A 16,806-nucleotide genomic window follows, 5' to 3' on the forward strand; every position below is an offset into this window, starting at 1 on the left:
GAGTCAATTATAGATGGAAAGGCTAAAGACTAAAATGGGTGAGTGTGGAAACTTCTATTTTGTTGTTTTCAACTATGCCATTTTTTTTTCTTAAGTTTTATTACGACACAAGCCGAAAAACTCAACATATAAAATCAACAGTAGGTTCTTTGATATGACAGGGGCGAGTTTGAAATGAATGTTTTTGTTTAAAACACAATTTCACAACGATACTTGACGTTTTCATTTTAAACTTAAATTCAAGCCATTATCATCACACAACCAGTAATGCCAAACATATAAAATCAGCAGTAGGTTGTTTGATATGATAAGGGTGTGTATAAAATGAATGTTTCTGTTTTGAGCACACCTGAATGATACTTGACTTTTGCATTTTAAACTTCAATGCAAGCCATTATATATAAAATAATTTTATAAAATCAACAGTAGGTTCTCTACAGTGCAATGTAGACTACAATATATTGTGAACATAGTCACTACAAGAGGCATGGGAAGCTTCCTACAAGTGCATCATGATGTGTCCTCAATTAGAGCAGTCGATCAATCAAATGATTTGATTGAAAAAATGGGCCATTTCATTGATTTCGATGACAATAAAAATATGTGAGTGTGAAACATTCATTGATCATCATTCAATCCTTGGCAACGTCAGGTCACCCTGCTAGTAACGTATGAATATAAAGTAGATCACAACATGCTGAATTTTAAAAAATGACCAAATTTAAATGTTTCTATATTGCTTAGTATTAGTAAGTAAAGTTTAAGCAAGCAGCCATATTTTATCCAAAAAATTGGCAGACGAGGTTTGGGAAAAATAGTATATTCTTGAGTGTATAGGCTACCATTTGCCATTTTATATTTCAGTGTTCTGACCAAGCTAGCAAAATCAAAAATCTAGAGAGCTTTTTGTGCCTGGGCCCACAGTCTATTAGACAAATTATTTGAAACAAATAGTCTTCTAATCTTCATATCAAGTGTATTAACGGAGACCATTTTTTTTTTTTTTTTTAAAGTCAATAAGAAAAATTTTACAGGTAGAGTATATTCATTAAAAATACACCAACTGCTTTTAAACAGAAAACACTAGTCAAATGAAGAGGATAAGTTACAAATTAAAATTATCGATAATGGAGAAAATAATGAATAAATTGAGATGTAGATAAAAAAAAAAAAAAAATACCCAGTTTTGTTTTGCATCTCAATTTTTTTCTCCATATTTTTCAAGTAATGCAGACAACAGGCCTGGGAGATCATTTGAACACTGATATGAATCCAACTGATGCAGCAGTGGATAAAAATCATCGAAGCATACTGTCAAAAATTCAGATCTTCTGACACAGAAGTAATGCAGGAAAGATTTTGGCAGGAACGATGTACTTGATAAAAGGACAATTCAACGTTTGGTGGCTAAATTTCGAGAAAACAGTACGTGTGATAAATATTCACAAAGGTCACAGTGGTCAACATTGTTCAGCCATAATTTGTCAATATTCAGATTATATGGGAACACCTTGAGGAATTTTCCAGCAAATCAATACATTGTTTCTCACAAGAAACTGGCATTTTGTTAACATCAGTTTTGTAGGATTCTCTATAATGATCATAATCTGTTTCCTCATAAAATTCAGATCTTGCAGAAGCAAATTGATCGCAATAAAGCAGAACGAGAAACATTTTGTGAAGATATCAGTCAAAGGATTGAAAATGACATTGGCTTTTTGGATTTGATTCACGAGGCCCACTGTCACTTAAGTGGGCATATCAACAGGCAGAATATGTGCTTCTGGACTCAGCACCACAAACATGCTCATTAACTCAGAAAGTGAATGTGTGGTGTGTCATCAGACAAAATAGTATCATTGTACCATAGTTCTTTGAGAAGGAGAATGAGAATTAGGTGATGGTGGGCATAGACTGTTACACTACATTCATATGGACAAAGTTCATTCCTACAATGAGGAAGAAAAGTGTAGTAGATATGAACACAGTTATCTACCAACAAAAAGATAGAGCACCACTCCATTGTTTAAACAGATCTGTAGAATTCCTCTACAAGTATTTTCCTGGTGATAGACTCATTTTGTGTTGCACCAACTTTCCTTAGCCACCCTACTCTCTTGACCTGAATCTATGTGCTTATTTTCTCAGGGGTACTCCAAGAAAAGGATCTATGAAAAAATTCCCAGACCCTGGCAGATTTGAAAGCTAACATAAGAAATGATATCAGGTGCATACAAACTGATATAAGACAAGCTATCGACGATTTCAACATTCAAGTTTCAGCAGTTATCCATCAAAAAGGTGCTTGAATAGAAAATATTAACTATTAAGGACAGATCACTGATTAAGTTTCAATTTCAATAATATTTGGAAGATACAATTTCCCATCATTTTGTTACTATTTGGTGAAAACATTTTCAGGAAGTCTCCTTTGGGGGGAAAAAATTGAAAAAAAATAAGTATTCTATTTTCTTTATGATCTCAAACAACCTTGTATATTATTCTAGCTTGAAAATTAGTTTCGATAAAGTTGCACGATTTTTTTCTACCTATGATTTTTCTAATTGACTTAAACAATTTGTTGCCCATGTTCATCTCTCTTATACCGCTTCTTCCAACTCAACCTCCCATTCCCTCCACCACTCCTTTTATGCGTCTGACATAGTCTCATTTGCATAAAAGCAGCAAGAGTCTGTGTTACTCCTGCATGATCATCAAGCACAAAAGCAACCGTGAGTTGCTATTTCTTTCTTTTTTTTTTGTCAATGTAATGTGTTACTACTAATCAAAGCTTAAAACTAGAAGATAAGTGCTAATGAGATTGTTAGTTGGTGATGAACAATATCTCGAGAGGATTGGAAACAATGTATGAAATGGTCAGAATTCGATTATTTAGGTGGATGGCTCAATAAGAAGGAACTTGTAAATGACCCTGTTGTAGTCAGCTGGGAAAGTATTGTATTCCACCAATGGTTTGGTTTATGGTATATCAACCATCTATGGGTTATTTAATGCTAAATAAAGTTGTCAAAGAGAATACTATAGATAGAATGATTATTTTATACTCTTAGAAAACATAACTCTTAGAAGGTGATTTTACATTGAGAGTTAGAACATTATTCTTTGAAAAAAAAAAAAAAAAAAAAAAATCACTCTTTGGCATTGGTAATCTTTTTTGTTACAAATACGATTAACCCTTAGCCACCGTCTTCTGATATCTACTTGTCAAGAAAATAAAAAGGAGAAGAAAGGTTTTGATATTTAAAAGAATCAGATTGGTTGGGGATGAACTTATAGATACTACAGCATGACTCAACTATTTGATTAAATCGGATCTCTCTGACCTCCTGTCTAGTCAAAGTAAGGGCCACAGTGGAATATTCCAAGTCATGTGACCATGCCATAGATTGCTCAGCTGATCCTGTTCAGCAAAATTCCACCCCTTCACAGTAGAGATCCCTACTCTCTACTCTAATATTTTCTTCTTTCGAATTTCTAATTTCTAGACTTTGTAATTCCCTCTAGGGTTCCTGCTTTCCTGACTGTACTGACATGCAGAAGTTCAAGTATAATGTGAACAGACATCTTGCTGCTCAACTCCCTACATGGTGTTCCTGTAAATTATATCTCAAATAGTAGATCCTGGCACTGTGCCTTGTTTGGAATGAAATAGCATTAAAAAAAAAAAAAAAACCCAAAAAACGTAAATAACGCTTAGAATTGACAAGAATGGCAGTTTGATAATAATTTACTCACATTTGTGTCCGGTGTCCAAGATCTCCTAAAGTCGTTGACTGATGGCCATTGCTGATGTGACTAAAATCAAGTCGTAACTTTTGACGAATTTCTCCTTTAGTAAAAAATAACACAAGAAAAAATATAATAGTAAATTTATTTTTTTTGAATAATCAGATTAAAAAAAAAAAAAAACTCAGGACGATCATTTACTGCCAATCAAAAAGAAAAATACAAGTAAAAAACAAAAAAGAAAGGATTTTGCCAAATTGTTTTAGCAGCTTATCATTTAGTAGAATAGCATTTATTATATGTGTTTGAGAATTCAATCCAAGTTGAGTTTTACTAGTGAACGAAGTACTATGCAGTTTTCACTATGCCAAATAGAAGTCACATTAATATTATAATAGCTTCCTACAGTTGGATCAATTAAGTGATGTAGACCTATCAATTGATCATCTTTATTGCCACGATGATTATCACTGATCAGTAATAAAACAAAAACTGTTCGATATTCATGATTGAAACTTGGTAGACAAGTCAAGTATAGACTGAAATTTATTTGCACCAAATACGGTTGGATTAGAGAAAGGATTGTGAATTTTATTAATGATTCCATGGATGACATATTTTTTAAGGCTACCCTGAGAAGAAATTGTTAGTGATAACCATTTTGATTGGTTATATTTGTTAGATATAAGATGCATCAGTGTTGGCATTATTGCATTTTCAGGTGCAAAAATGGGTGACATATAGACCTTCATTATTATAAAAATCAAAAAGTAGATAAAAAGTTAACAATTCCAGGAGTTAAAATAATTTGAAGATCACTGATCTACAATATGGGAACTCATGAAAAAAAAAAAAAATTTTTTAACTCTTTTATTTAAATTCAAGACTACATTTTTTTTTTTTTTTCCAAGTGGTATAGCTATCTTATTGCATGATAGGAAAAAAAAGAAAAGGTATAATTGTCAATTGTGAACAGCAAAATATAAGTTAGTCTACATGTGTTTAAAAGCAGCCTAAACATATAATGACCGGCTTGTATAGTCATAATTATAGGTTTAAAGCCTATCATAGCTACCATCAACCATGATCAATCCACACACTTGAAAGATAAATACTTGCAATGAAAATATTCGCTCTCTTAAATCCCACGGCAAATTATTGTTATATGCTATGTTTGATTTTCATAACTTACTTATTTAAAGATCAAAATTAAAAAAAAATATATAGGTATTTTAGCAACATAAATATTTGGTTAAAATATTATACATATCGTATACTACATTAGTGCTTCATTTATATATACTTATATTACAAAATAATATATTACACATATTTTTGTTCCTGTATTTACTTCAATGATGCTCAATACCTGGAAAGAGCTTAGTAATAGTATAAAAATATGAGTGAGCTACACAGAAACATTAGTGTTTTATTCCCAAAGGAAATCATTAGGCTAAATGCATTGATTTACATTATATATTATCAGTTTTTTCTTAAATAAAAGAAATTAAATATGACATATTAAAAAAATATTATTGCTTAACATATTGAAAAATAAAATAAATTCCATTGCTTTGTTGATGAACATGGTTACGATTAAATTATAAAAAATTGCAGCACCAGTGTCTGAATTCTTTTCATTTACAGTTTTCTGTTCTTATTCAGAATTCTATTTTAAAATACAAAAAATCTGTATCATGTACACACCTGTGATAAAATGAAAAATATCATATTCCAAAAATCACACAAATTGATTAAATAGTTTTATTTATTTATATAGAGAATCATTTTTAAGCAATTAATGAGAATTTGTAGGCATTACAACATTAGTAAGTATGAATTTTGGTTAGTTATCTCCTTTTGTTGGACATATTTTCAAATTGGGAGGCAAGATGGTCATTTTTCGGATACTCATAATAAAATTTTTTTTTTTTTTTAAATTTAAAATTAAAACTACTTGATCAATTTATGTGATTTTTAGAATATAATATTTTTGTTTCGTCACAGGCACGTACAGATTTTCTTTATTTTTTTAAAGTGCATTCTTTCATAACTTGGGATTCAAATTAATAAATTCTCTCATTTATATAAGGGAAAGAGTCAAATTTCTCTCCATTTATGCATCTGACTGAAACTACAAAAGGACATATTTACAAACTTTTACATTTTCTGGTACTAAAAATAAAAAAAAAATCTATTCACTTCAAGTTCCCAGTGACGAAATTTGTGCATCTCTCATCTTTACTGGTAATTGTTTGAAAAACAGTGAAACTAGGTCAAACAATCAGCTATCAGTGATTTTTTATACTTTCTTCCAGTTGCGAAATTTGTACATGAGTGAAAGAGAAAAAAAAGAGCGAAAGACAGCGAGGGAGTAGGGGGTAAGAAGTAACATAACTGAGGAGGTTTAAAAAAAAAAAATACTACAGTTTTTTTAACTATTTTTTTATCCATGCCCTCAGGCAATGCAGAGTAATCTGCTAGTTTCTTTAAAAAAGGGAAATCCTCCATGAAAGGTTATTTAATCAAAGAAAATCCTCTAAAATGTGACACCTTGTAATTTCTGAACTAATAAAGCGATGCATTTCAAAGTAGCGAAATCACATTTTTATTTGAGCTTCAAAATTATTGGCTGCGTTTTTCTTCAACAAGAAAAATGTACACATTTATCTCCGAAAAGAACCGAAAGTTTTAACACAGAAAACCGAATTTTGGAGAAGTGGAAATGAATAAGAACTCATATGTGGAGGAAGCATATTCGGACGGTCAAGTAACTGAGGTGATACAAAAGTTTTGTGACCTTGGCGATACCATTCGAGCACAGGGTGGAGCTGGTGCTGGGGTGATAAGGATTAAGAGAGAATGGATGAGAGTACTTGGGTTAGTAAATGCAGAACAGTTGAGATAGCAAGGTAAGTTAGCAGGAGTAAACCAAGAAAAACATGGGAAGAAGTGATAAGGATGAGCTTGAAAGAAAAAGGGATAAATAAAGACCTAGCCAGAGATAGAAATTGATTTTCAAACTAACCTAACTGAACATGATGTTGATAATGATGGACTTGTCAGAGTTGATATTATAAGTTACATATGCGGAAGGTGACGTTGTTAACACCCTGGATGATTATATATATATATGTTTATCGGAAAAATATGCTAATTTAATTATATTTCACCCTTTATTCATACTAATCACTTTATTTATGAAGTAACTACAGAACATATACAAATAAATGACAAAAAGTCTATATTCCAAATTCCAAGATGTTGTCTATCTTACTTTTGGCATGTTAAAATAGTCAATTGTTGACAGCACCTGTTTTGTAGTGCAGAAACATTCATATAATTATTATAGGAGACAATAAGGGTGGAAAATGAAGTCACAAAAACTATATATTGGTATATATAATGATTCATTTATTTAATAAGAGTATACATACATTTAGTTGAGGAATAAGGAGGACTCTTTATACCAAGGTATTTTGAAGCCTAATGCTTCTCATCAGAAGAGTAGAGAAGATGCTAATAGTTACAATTAAAATTTTGCAGAAAAAAAAAAAAAATTAAATTAAAATTTTGCAGAAAAAAAAAAAAAATCAACTTACACTGTTGAAAACCTTTATCTGGGGAGTACCAAGAGACACAGAATTTTACCATTTATAAGGTAACTCAAAATAATCATTTCAGAGAAGAATGACAGAATGAAAAAACTTGTACATTTCATCCTTGAAGATAAAGACCAAGCAGGCCATCCAGTTTAGTTTAATGAAAAGCTCCTAGTGGCTTCACTTAAAGAAAATGCAGCAGTATCAGTTGAAAAATTGTCAATAAAGCTTTACTCAAACCAGACAACTGCTCATTATCAACAACTTGGAAGGATTCATGAGCTTGAAAAAAGGATACCCCATGAATTGTGAGTTTTTCTTTTTTTTTAAACTCTTATTTATCCCAAACAAAGTATATTACCACTTGCCATTTCAAAGAAGTTTCAGTAAACATTAAAAGAAAAAGAGTCTATATGGGTATTATACAACAATCCTTAATTTTTGGTAGGAGTAACAAGATTTTTGGACTATTGTGCATATTAAAAAAACTCTAGAACCTAGAACAAATTTTGAACCAAACCGTTTATTTAATCTGCAGGGCTAGATTTTTCTTATTCTGTCAGACATGACTGTTTGAAAATCATGCGAAATGAATTAGATGATCTTATCAAATGAAAATCTACCTTTATATTATTTGAATTCTTCAGACTACTGTTCTCATCTTGAGTATCATTTTCACAACATTTCAATCAATGTAATCTCCGAATAATATGAATAACCAATCCCATCTCAAATTCAGAAATATAGAAATCTACCTTGCAATTCAAGAAGTGACCATCTTCTGATAAAATTATCATGCAGGACTTACAAAACAATATTATGTTTTTAAAGAATGTGTATATTTTAAGATCCTCTAACACAAGGATGACCAACCTGTGAAGCATGCACCATAAGTAATGCATTGAATCTTTTTGATGATGACAAGAAACTAAGCCACTTCTACTCATTTATTCAGTGATTTATATTTCTTTGTGCTCATTTAATACTTTTTAAAATAATTAAAACGATTAACAGGAATGAAAAAGTGTCATGTAGAAATTCTTTCCTTTACAAATATTACATCTGTCCTCTTTTTTAATAAATTGTGCAATGTCCTTTTTTATATGTTTGTTATATAACTAAGTCATAAAGCATATATTTTTTCAAATAAACAGATGTTATTATAACCTAAAAATATGTCCATACTATGACCCATTTTGAAAGGCAGAAATAATGTGGATATTTGTGTGGCACATTGGAATTGATTGTAAAAAATACTGGCACATTGAATGAAAAGGTTGCCTACCTCTGCTCTATGGTTTGACCTGTTTTGCCATAAGTAACTACAAATTTTACTTCAGATTAATACATGTAATCTGAAATATATATGAAACTGTAATAGAATAACTAACACAGGTTGTGTGCAACTAAAATCATATTGCCAAATATTTGCTATAATGACAACATTGCGTACAGCTGCTATGCTTGTTAGCATATCACATATAAAGTGAGATTACTTTTTCTTGTAAACAAGTGTTGTGTGAAACAAAGTCATAGAGCATATATTTTTCAAATAAATGTAAATTATTATAACTTCAAAATATGTCCATATTACGATACATTTTGAAAGACAGAAAGGAAGTGGATGTTTGTGTTGCACATTGGAATTTATTGTAAAAAATACTGCCGCATGGAATGAAAAGGTTGGCCACTACTGATTTAACATGTAAAAAGAAAAAAAAAAAAGTTAGAGGCATTATGAAGGGAGTTGAGCAGCAAGGCTTGCAGACAAAGTTTACATTTCAATCTATGAAAATGGAAATAATTAACTAATTTAACCTTTTTCTTTTGTATTAATTTTTCTTTTTTTCTTTTTTTTACACTCACCTGGTTCTGGTGTATTTCGAGCAAGATCATCAATGTTGACCCGATGCTGGAAACCTAGAAGAAAGGAGCAGAAAGTTATAATTTGTATTTGCACAATTCTTTTCAAAGAGAAGATGTCCATTTTATTTTAATCTTTAACATTACAGAACTAACTATTCACTAAATATAGGAATAATTAACAAATCCCAAATAACAAAATGGGTGCTTCTTCGTTATTAGAGCAAAATTTAAAAATCGCAATATTGAATTTCAAGAGAAATCAATGATATCCACTTGATTGGCAAAAACCGTCCTCTCATGACGAGTTCGCTTCTATGCATGCATCATACGACGTTGTAACCTGATTAACTTTAAATATTTGAAAAAGCAACACAATTTCTGTGACATCGTCTTAGCTCAGTTGCTTAGAGCGCAGCCTCATTATCTAAAGACTTTGGGTTCAAATCGTGGTGTAAGATGTCTTTTTTTTTTTGATTTTTTAAATTTTAATATTGAAGCAGGGTTATTTAAGCCATTTTTCACATGTTTTTCAGATTTTTTAACATTCGTTTTTCTGTTCTTTTTACTTTGCTTATTCTTAGGTTTTCATTAACACCCCCCTCCCCCGCCCGACCACACACACCTACAAACACCCGGGCAACACCGAGTACCCCTCGCTAGTCACTCAATAAGATACATTCATTTAAATGAATCTTTATCTATCTATTATTAATTTCATTTATTTTAATATTTATTAAACCCAATAGATCTTACATTTAAAAGCGATAAAATCCTGCATAAAAATTTGACAGGGTGTTATAGCTTGGTAGTAAAACATTAGGCTGCTGATTGGATAGTTACAAGTTCGATCCTCATTAAAAGTTTAGCCATGCTGATGATGGTTGGTACCCAGAAACTCATATTCATGGATAACTTTTGTGCACGTAAAAAATATTTAATAAATATTTAAATAAAAAAATATTTAAATAATAAAATTAATAATAATAATTATAATAAAAAAAAACTATGCCCCCCCCCTCAATAGGGGGCGATGCAAATAAACAAAGGGCAGGTAACTTCCTTATCACTTAGGTAAATGAAACAATTGAATACAACAGAATCGCTACTAAAAAAAATAAATAAATAATGGACCTTTATACACACTAGCAGGCCACTCAGCATTTTCTGGTGATAAAATATGCTTAAATATGATATTTATTTATTCAAATTTCATATTAATTATTATTATTATAGAGCCAATTCTCTATTGATTATATTGTATTGTACCCAATATATATTGGTACCTAAGGTGGCCCAGTTGTAAAATACGTTTAAATATGATATTTTAATTCATGCTGATTTGGTATTTATTCTAAATTGATTATTATATACTATATAATAGGGATTTCAAAAGTTAACAAAAAACGTATGAGCTGGGTGCCATTAGCTAGAATTGAAATCTAAACTTATAGCTCTCCAGCCTTATTCAATACCATCTGCACTAACAATAGATGGATATCAGAAATTTTAAAATTAACCAATTTTACCATATAAATGTATATGTGCGCATATGTAGAAGGAACACATTTAATTGACTTATGCCAGCTAGGTATTCCAATTTTTAAAAAATTTTGACCCTTTAGCAGCTATTTTTACCTGTTAAAAAACAAATTGAATTTGTTGTAAAAGTTTAAATCCCTTATATATCAATTTTCATGCCTATAGATAAAAAATTGATAGCAGTTTGGTAGAGACCGTTCCTTACACAGACAAGTTCACACACACACACACACACACACACACACACACACACACACACACACACACACACACACACACACACACACACACAAGGTTAATATTAATTAATATAGTAAAAACTAACTTAAAAGTATCTTGCCTATAAATGAATTCTATTAAGAGATCTGTAAAATTTAACAATGTATGTAATTCCTTAATTTCAAATAAATTCAAAAATTGTACTTAAAAAAAATAGAAGGAATAAAATGTTTTTCTTTTTCTAAATGTAAAAACAAAAAAAAAAAAATGGAAAACTTCCAAGGCAAAAATAAATAAAACAACAAAACTAAAGAAAAAGAGAAAAACTGACAATAATAATAATCTTAATAAGAAAAAACAGAACTAAAATGCTGCAAACATTTCTGCATCATGCCTTTCGAGTTTTATTTTGTGTACATAGAGAACATAGCAATAAATGAACAGTTCAAATATAAACATGCAATGAAGATAAGGGAACTGAAATAAAAAAAAAAAACAATGTGGAAAAATACAAAATAAAAGTTAAATTTTATTAAATAATACACAAACACGTGACAAAACGATGATGAAAAGATTGTGAATTTCCACTTTTTTTTTAATTTTGTTTTTTTTACTTGCATGCCTTTATGAATATCTTTCATATGATTGGATGCTTAAACACACAAAAAAAAAAAAAAAAATCAAATCGGAAACAGAAGGGTGGATTATTAATTTCCTGTCCTCCCATCTTGTGAAAATTCTGAAATTAAACAGATTTCAATTCTTTTCAATAGTACTTGTGTAGTATAATTTGATTTTAAAGAAATGCATTTTAGGTAAAAACATTATGTCCTTACAGGTCATGTTGAAATTAGCAAAAATTAGCAAATTCCAAATGAAAAATGACAGTAGAAAACTAATTACATGTAAAATAAAATTCATCAAATTTTAAAGTTTTATTGTAGTCATTAATGTTGAAGTGTTCTTAAAATCCAGTAAAGGTAATTGCAGTTTATGATTTTGACTAAATATTAAAATCTGGGATTTCAAAATAGAAAATAACAGATCACTAAAGTTTTTTTTTTTTTTTTTGTATAAAAAAAAAAATAGTTCTAGCAGATCTTCTACTCAATCATTTTCCGTAACTTTTACTGATTTTGACATGACACGTAAATATGTAATAGTGTTTTTACTTAAAACGCTTTCTTTGAAATTGAGCTATACTGCATAAACACAGAACCAAAATAAAATAAGTAATTGAATTAAAAAAAAAATAAGTTTCACATATTCATATTAGATTTAGGAAATATGCAATCACAGAAAAAATGTAAGGTTTTTGTATCTTATTCTACTTCGGGAAAGCAGATGATCCATTTACCACACAATTAAAAAACTGATTCGGGAACACTATAAAAAAAGAATTGGTTAAATTATATTTTCTTCTAATATTTAACATTTAAGCTGACAAACTTGGATTCCGACGACTAACCAATTTCTATATGTTATTGTTGTACCATGTTAATTGCAATAAGCTAATGTACTTCACTAATAAACATTCAACTAAGGGGAATAACTTATTCTTTTACAAGGGGCGTGCAATAAGTAATGCCCCTGACCCATTTCCCATAGTAGTAGAGCAACGAAACTTGGCACAGTTATTAGTCTTTCTCTACATAGGAACCACCCAGAGTTATGCATTTCTCCCATCGTTTGATGCAGCTCTGGAGACCGTTTTTGTAGAACACCCCAGGTTGGTCCTCCAACCACGACGTGATTTCAGAAATCAAGGCTGCATCATCTGGGAAATGCTTTCTTTTCAAAAACAACTTCATGGCTGGGAAGAGGTGAAAGTCAGAGGGTGCAAGGTCAGGAGAGTAGGGAGGATGGGGAAGGATTTCATAAACACACGCCCGTGCTTTTCATCTGGCGACATGCGAGTTGTGGACTGGAGCGTTGTCCTGCAGGAGGAGGGTACCTTTGCTGATCTTGCCCCGCCTCTTATTTTGATAGCTTCCCTTAATTTTCTCAAAAGTGAAGCATAATAGGATCCTGTAATTGTAGTACCCTTTGCCAGGAACTCTGTCATCACTACTCCGTCCTGGTCCCAGAAGACTGTGAGCATGACCTTGCCAGCGGAGTGCTGCACCCTTGCCTTCTTTGGAGGTGGTGAGTCCAAGTGCTTCCACTGCATTGACTGGGCTTTGATCTCTGGATCATAGTGATGGACCCAGGTTTCATCCTGTGTAATCAGTCTTTTGAAAAACTTTGACTCATCTTCTTGGTACATCTCCAAATTCATCCATGAGCACTCGACGCGGTCTTGCTTCTGGAATGGTAATGAATGATAGTTTCCACAGACCCTGTACTAATCTTGACATCTTGAGCTATTTGGCAAATAGTAATGCGCCGATCTTCCAAAATAGCAGCCTCAACTTGACGGACAGATGCCTCATCAATGGCAGAAGGGGAGGGGGAGGGCGACCAGGTTTGGGAGCTGTTTCCACAGACTTCTGGCCATATTTGAATTCACAATACCAGCGTTTTACAAGGTCATATGATGGGGCATTATCACCATAAGTTTCTTTCATTTCATCAAAAGTATCCTGTGGTGTGCGTCCTTTCAAATACAAAAACCAGATCACTGCTCGACATTCAACAGGCTCCATTTCACACCTGACTCAGTTCAAACACTTGTAAAACAGAAACCACAATTAGTTCAGAGCTGTAATTTGCCACATAACCCGTAGAGATATAAATCATTGCACATGCAAAATTTCAGCTAGATCAGACAACTGGAAGTGGGTCAGGGGCATTACTTATTGCACACCCCTCATAGTAAAAGTCAGTGTTCCCTATTTGCTTAATTAGCTTAAATACTGAACTTAACAGAAAAGATGTAGTTATGGAACATAAAAATATTTACTGACAAAATTTAAATGAAATGGATTCAGAGCAAGTCAAGTTGATACAGCTAGTTTATTATGTGTGTGTGTGTAAAGAGATACTTTGTATAACAGAAGGATGGGATTAATTTAAAAGTAAATATTTATCAATGAAAAGGAGATTGAAAAAAAAATTATAATAAAAAAAATCCTTAAAAGCCTTTGTCTGACTCTCTTCAAACGAGAAACACCAGAAATAATAAAAGCTACAAAAACTGAATGAATGAGGAAAGGATTAGAAATTTGTGTGTTGGCAATAGGAAGAGGTAAGTGAAGAAAAAAAATAGCAGATAAATTTCTGAACGTGAATTCATCAATCAGTTAGTTTTGAAAAATCTCCAACTTTTGTTTCAAATGTTTTTGTCTACACAAGATACGTCAAGAGGTGTTTATATATTTCATCAACAATCTTACGCAAAGCATTAGGAAGTTTTATTGAACAATTTATTCATACTCAAACAACTGAACCGGTTTTCATGATAATATATTTTGTTGAACTGAGTGTCTTTGTATTTATTTATAATTTGTAGTCAATTATTTGGCACACCTTGCAATCGAACAATATTGACTGTATCTTGAGTGTGCCAACATCATTATCACTCATTACTAGAAGGTACACAAGAATAAAAAAAAACAAAAAAAAAAAAAAACTTTCAATATTAAATAGCTGTATCTATCCAGCATTGGCCAGGATGTAGTAAAGTTATTTTAATTTTTAATTTGTATTTATTTACATGTAAGGTAGATAACATATTGTACTTTTCAGTCTAAAATCATGCTTATTGATTTTTATTTTTAGGTGTCTATAAAAAAAATATTTCCTATTAGTAATTTTCTGGAATGAACAAAATAATTTTAAAAAACAAGTTGCAGCTAAATATGTTATATTGCCAATAACATGATACAACAATAATTGGAAATTGGCTGATCAAAATCAGTTTCATTTGTCAGCTTAAATGCCATTTGAGCTGACATTGAAAATCCATCAAGATAACTTTATATGTTAGATAAATGAACACGTTTTTTTCTTTTCTTATAATTATGCTCTTAGCAGAATAGTTGATAAAAAATATCTTCACTATCAGGTTTTATGTATCATACGAATGAAAGATATAGGAAATAGTGTCTTTGTCTCAGAAATTATTACTTATATTGCTAATTAGAACAATTAAAATAAGCTGTTAGAACACCGTACAATGCAGCTGAGTTTTATTAATTTTTTTTTTCCAATTCAATTTTCCAAAATATATTTCCTCAGCAAATTTTCGAATAAATATACGATTTTTTTTTGTCTAATGTTAAAGTGAATACTGTACCACTATTTCTGTTTCACTTGGTGCTGCCACATGCTATGTTCTTGGTTATTGAATCTTTTATCCAGTATTTGCTGCAACACCAGACAAAGTGAACGTGCACGCGCGCACACACACACACAAAAAAAAAAAAAAGAAAAACGAAAAAAAAAACTCCTTATTTGACATTCTGATAGAGAGGTATATCTTTGAAAATCAAATTAAAAAAAAAAAAAATGAATAAATTGCATTGTATGGTTTTCTAATGGTTTATCTTTTGATAATTCAGATAAAAAAAAAAAGATGTGATAATGCACAGATGAACCATGTATTTTTTTTTATATTATGCAGAAATACAAAATTAAAGAGAGTGTTGCGAGAATAGTTTGGAGAAATAACTTTAAACAAATGTAGAATGCTACAGAAACAAAACTTGTCTATGGATTTCTATATTTTTTGTTTATTCAATTTTATAATTCTGAAGAAGACAAAAATTTGCCAAATAAATTATTTACAATCCAGGCTTTTTTTCTTCTAAACTCACTTTTTTGTCTGATTTGGTTTACATATACATCCAAGTTTGACATATTTTTTACAATTCAAATCGTATTTATATGTTCCGATTATGTTCCAGTTAAGGGCATGTACAAATCTATTATAGTTGTTTACAGCTGTTTCAAAGCAGTGTTTATTGTAAGTTATACAATTAAACTAGATTTCTTAAACACCGGTTCATCTTTCATCTTCAGAACAAATTTTCATAGGTACCCAGTAAAAAAAAAAAAATACAATAACAACATCTCAAAATGTTACAAATTACAACAAAAACAAAGCAAAAATCATAACAATGTCAATAACCCGACAGTAAAATTTATCAATAATTGAATAAATTTCTCATTACAATGCAAGTTTGACTATAGAAAATTTTTCTGAAAAGGGAATGTTTTTATTTTAAAAAAGCGTCACCACATATCAAGGCCCTAAGGTTACTCAAGGATAAGGGTTAATGTGTGTACGGTAGTCATTAGGACAATAGCATAATAATCATTAGTCATCGAAATTTGGTATAATTAGATTATTTAGGAGAACGGTTCAATAAGAACTTGTTTGTGTTGGACTTGAAGACAACCCTAGGAAACTAAAACAAAATAAAAAGAAAAAAGTGTGGTGATGACCTGTACATAAATGTAGAAATCATTTGTAATATTTGTTACAAAAAATCTGAAAAGCTTAACTTTTTATGAAAAAGAATAATTTAATTAAGACAAAGAATAATGTAGTTAAAAATATCATTCTTTTTATAAACATTCAAAACATAAACTACACATGATTATTTCATTAAAAACGAAATGTGAACATGCATTTAGCATACGTGCAGTCGAAAACACAAATACAAATATAAAACAATTTGACCATTTTTTTTAAACTAATAACTCTTCTCCAAATAAATTTGTTTATTTTCCGAATAGAAACGAAAATGCTTAAAATGAAATAAAAAATACTTCTTTGCAATTTAACTCATTCCTAACAAATTCTGACTAGAATCCTGATGAAATTTATTCAAGTCAAATCCGGCTTGTAGTTAGGTTTTGATGTCTTGCTTCCATTGCAGACTTTGTG

General features: G+C 30.8%; 1 protein-coding gene across 7 annotated transcripts in view; it reads right to left on the reverse strand.

Moving 5' to 3' along the window:
* Positions 1-16,806, reverse strand: part of LOC145303523 (dual specificity mitogen-activated protein kinase kinase 4-like) — an 84,130-nt gene that overhangs the window by 35,101 nt on the left and 32,223 nt on the right. For all 7 annotated transcript variants that reach the window (XM_080144975.1, XM_080144969.1, XM_080144970.1 and 4 more), the window contains 2 exons: positions 9,216-9,269; positions 3,757-3,850 (listed from right to left, as the gene is read on the reverse strand). In XM_080144975.1, the coding sequence (XP_080001101.1) occupies positions 3,757-3,850; positions 9,216-9,269 (148 nt within the window). The remainder of the gene's footprint in view (positions 1-3,756; positions 3,851-9,215; positions 9,270-16,806) is intronic.

The sequence above is a fragment of the Euprymna scolopes genome, chromosome 19 (assembly GCF_053919585.1).
Source record: "Euprymna scolopes isolate OS-2025 chromosome 19, ASM5391958v1, whole genome shotgun sequence".
In the NCBI taxonomy this organism is placed as follows: domain Eukaryota; kingdom Metazoa; phylum Mollusca; class Cephalopoda; order Sepiida; family Sepiolidae; genus Euprymna; species Euprymna scolopes.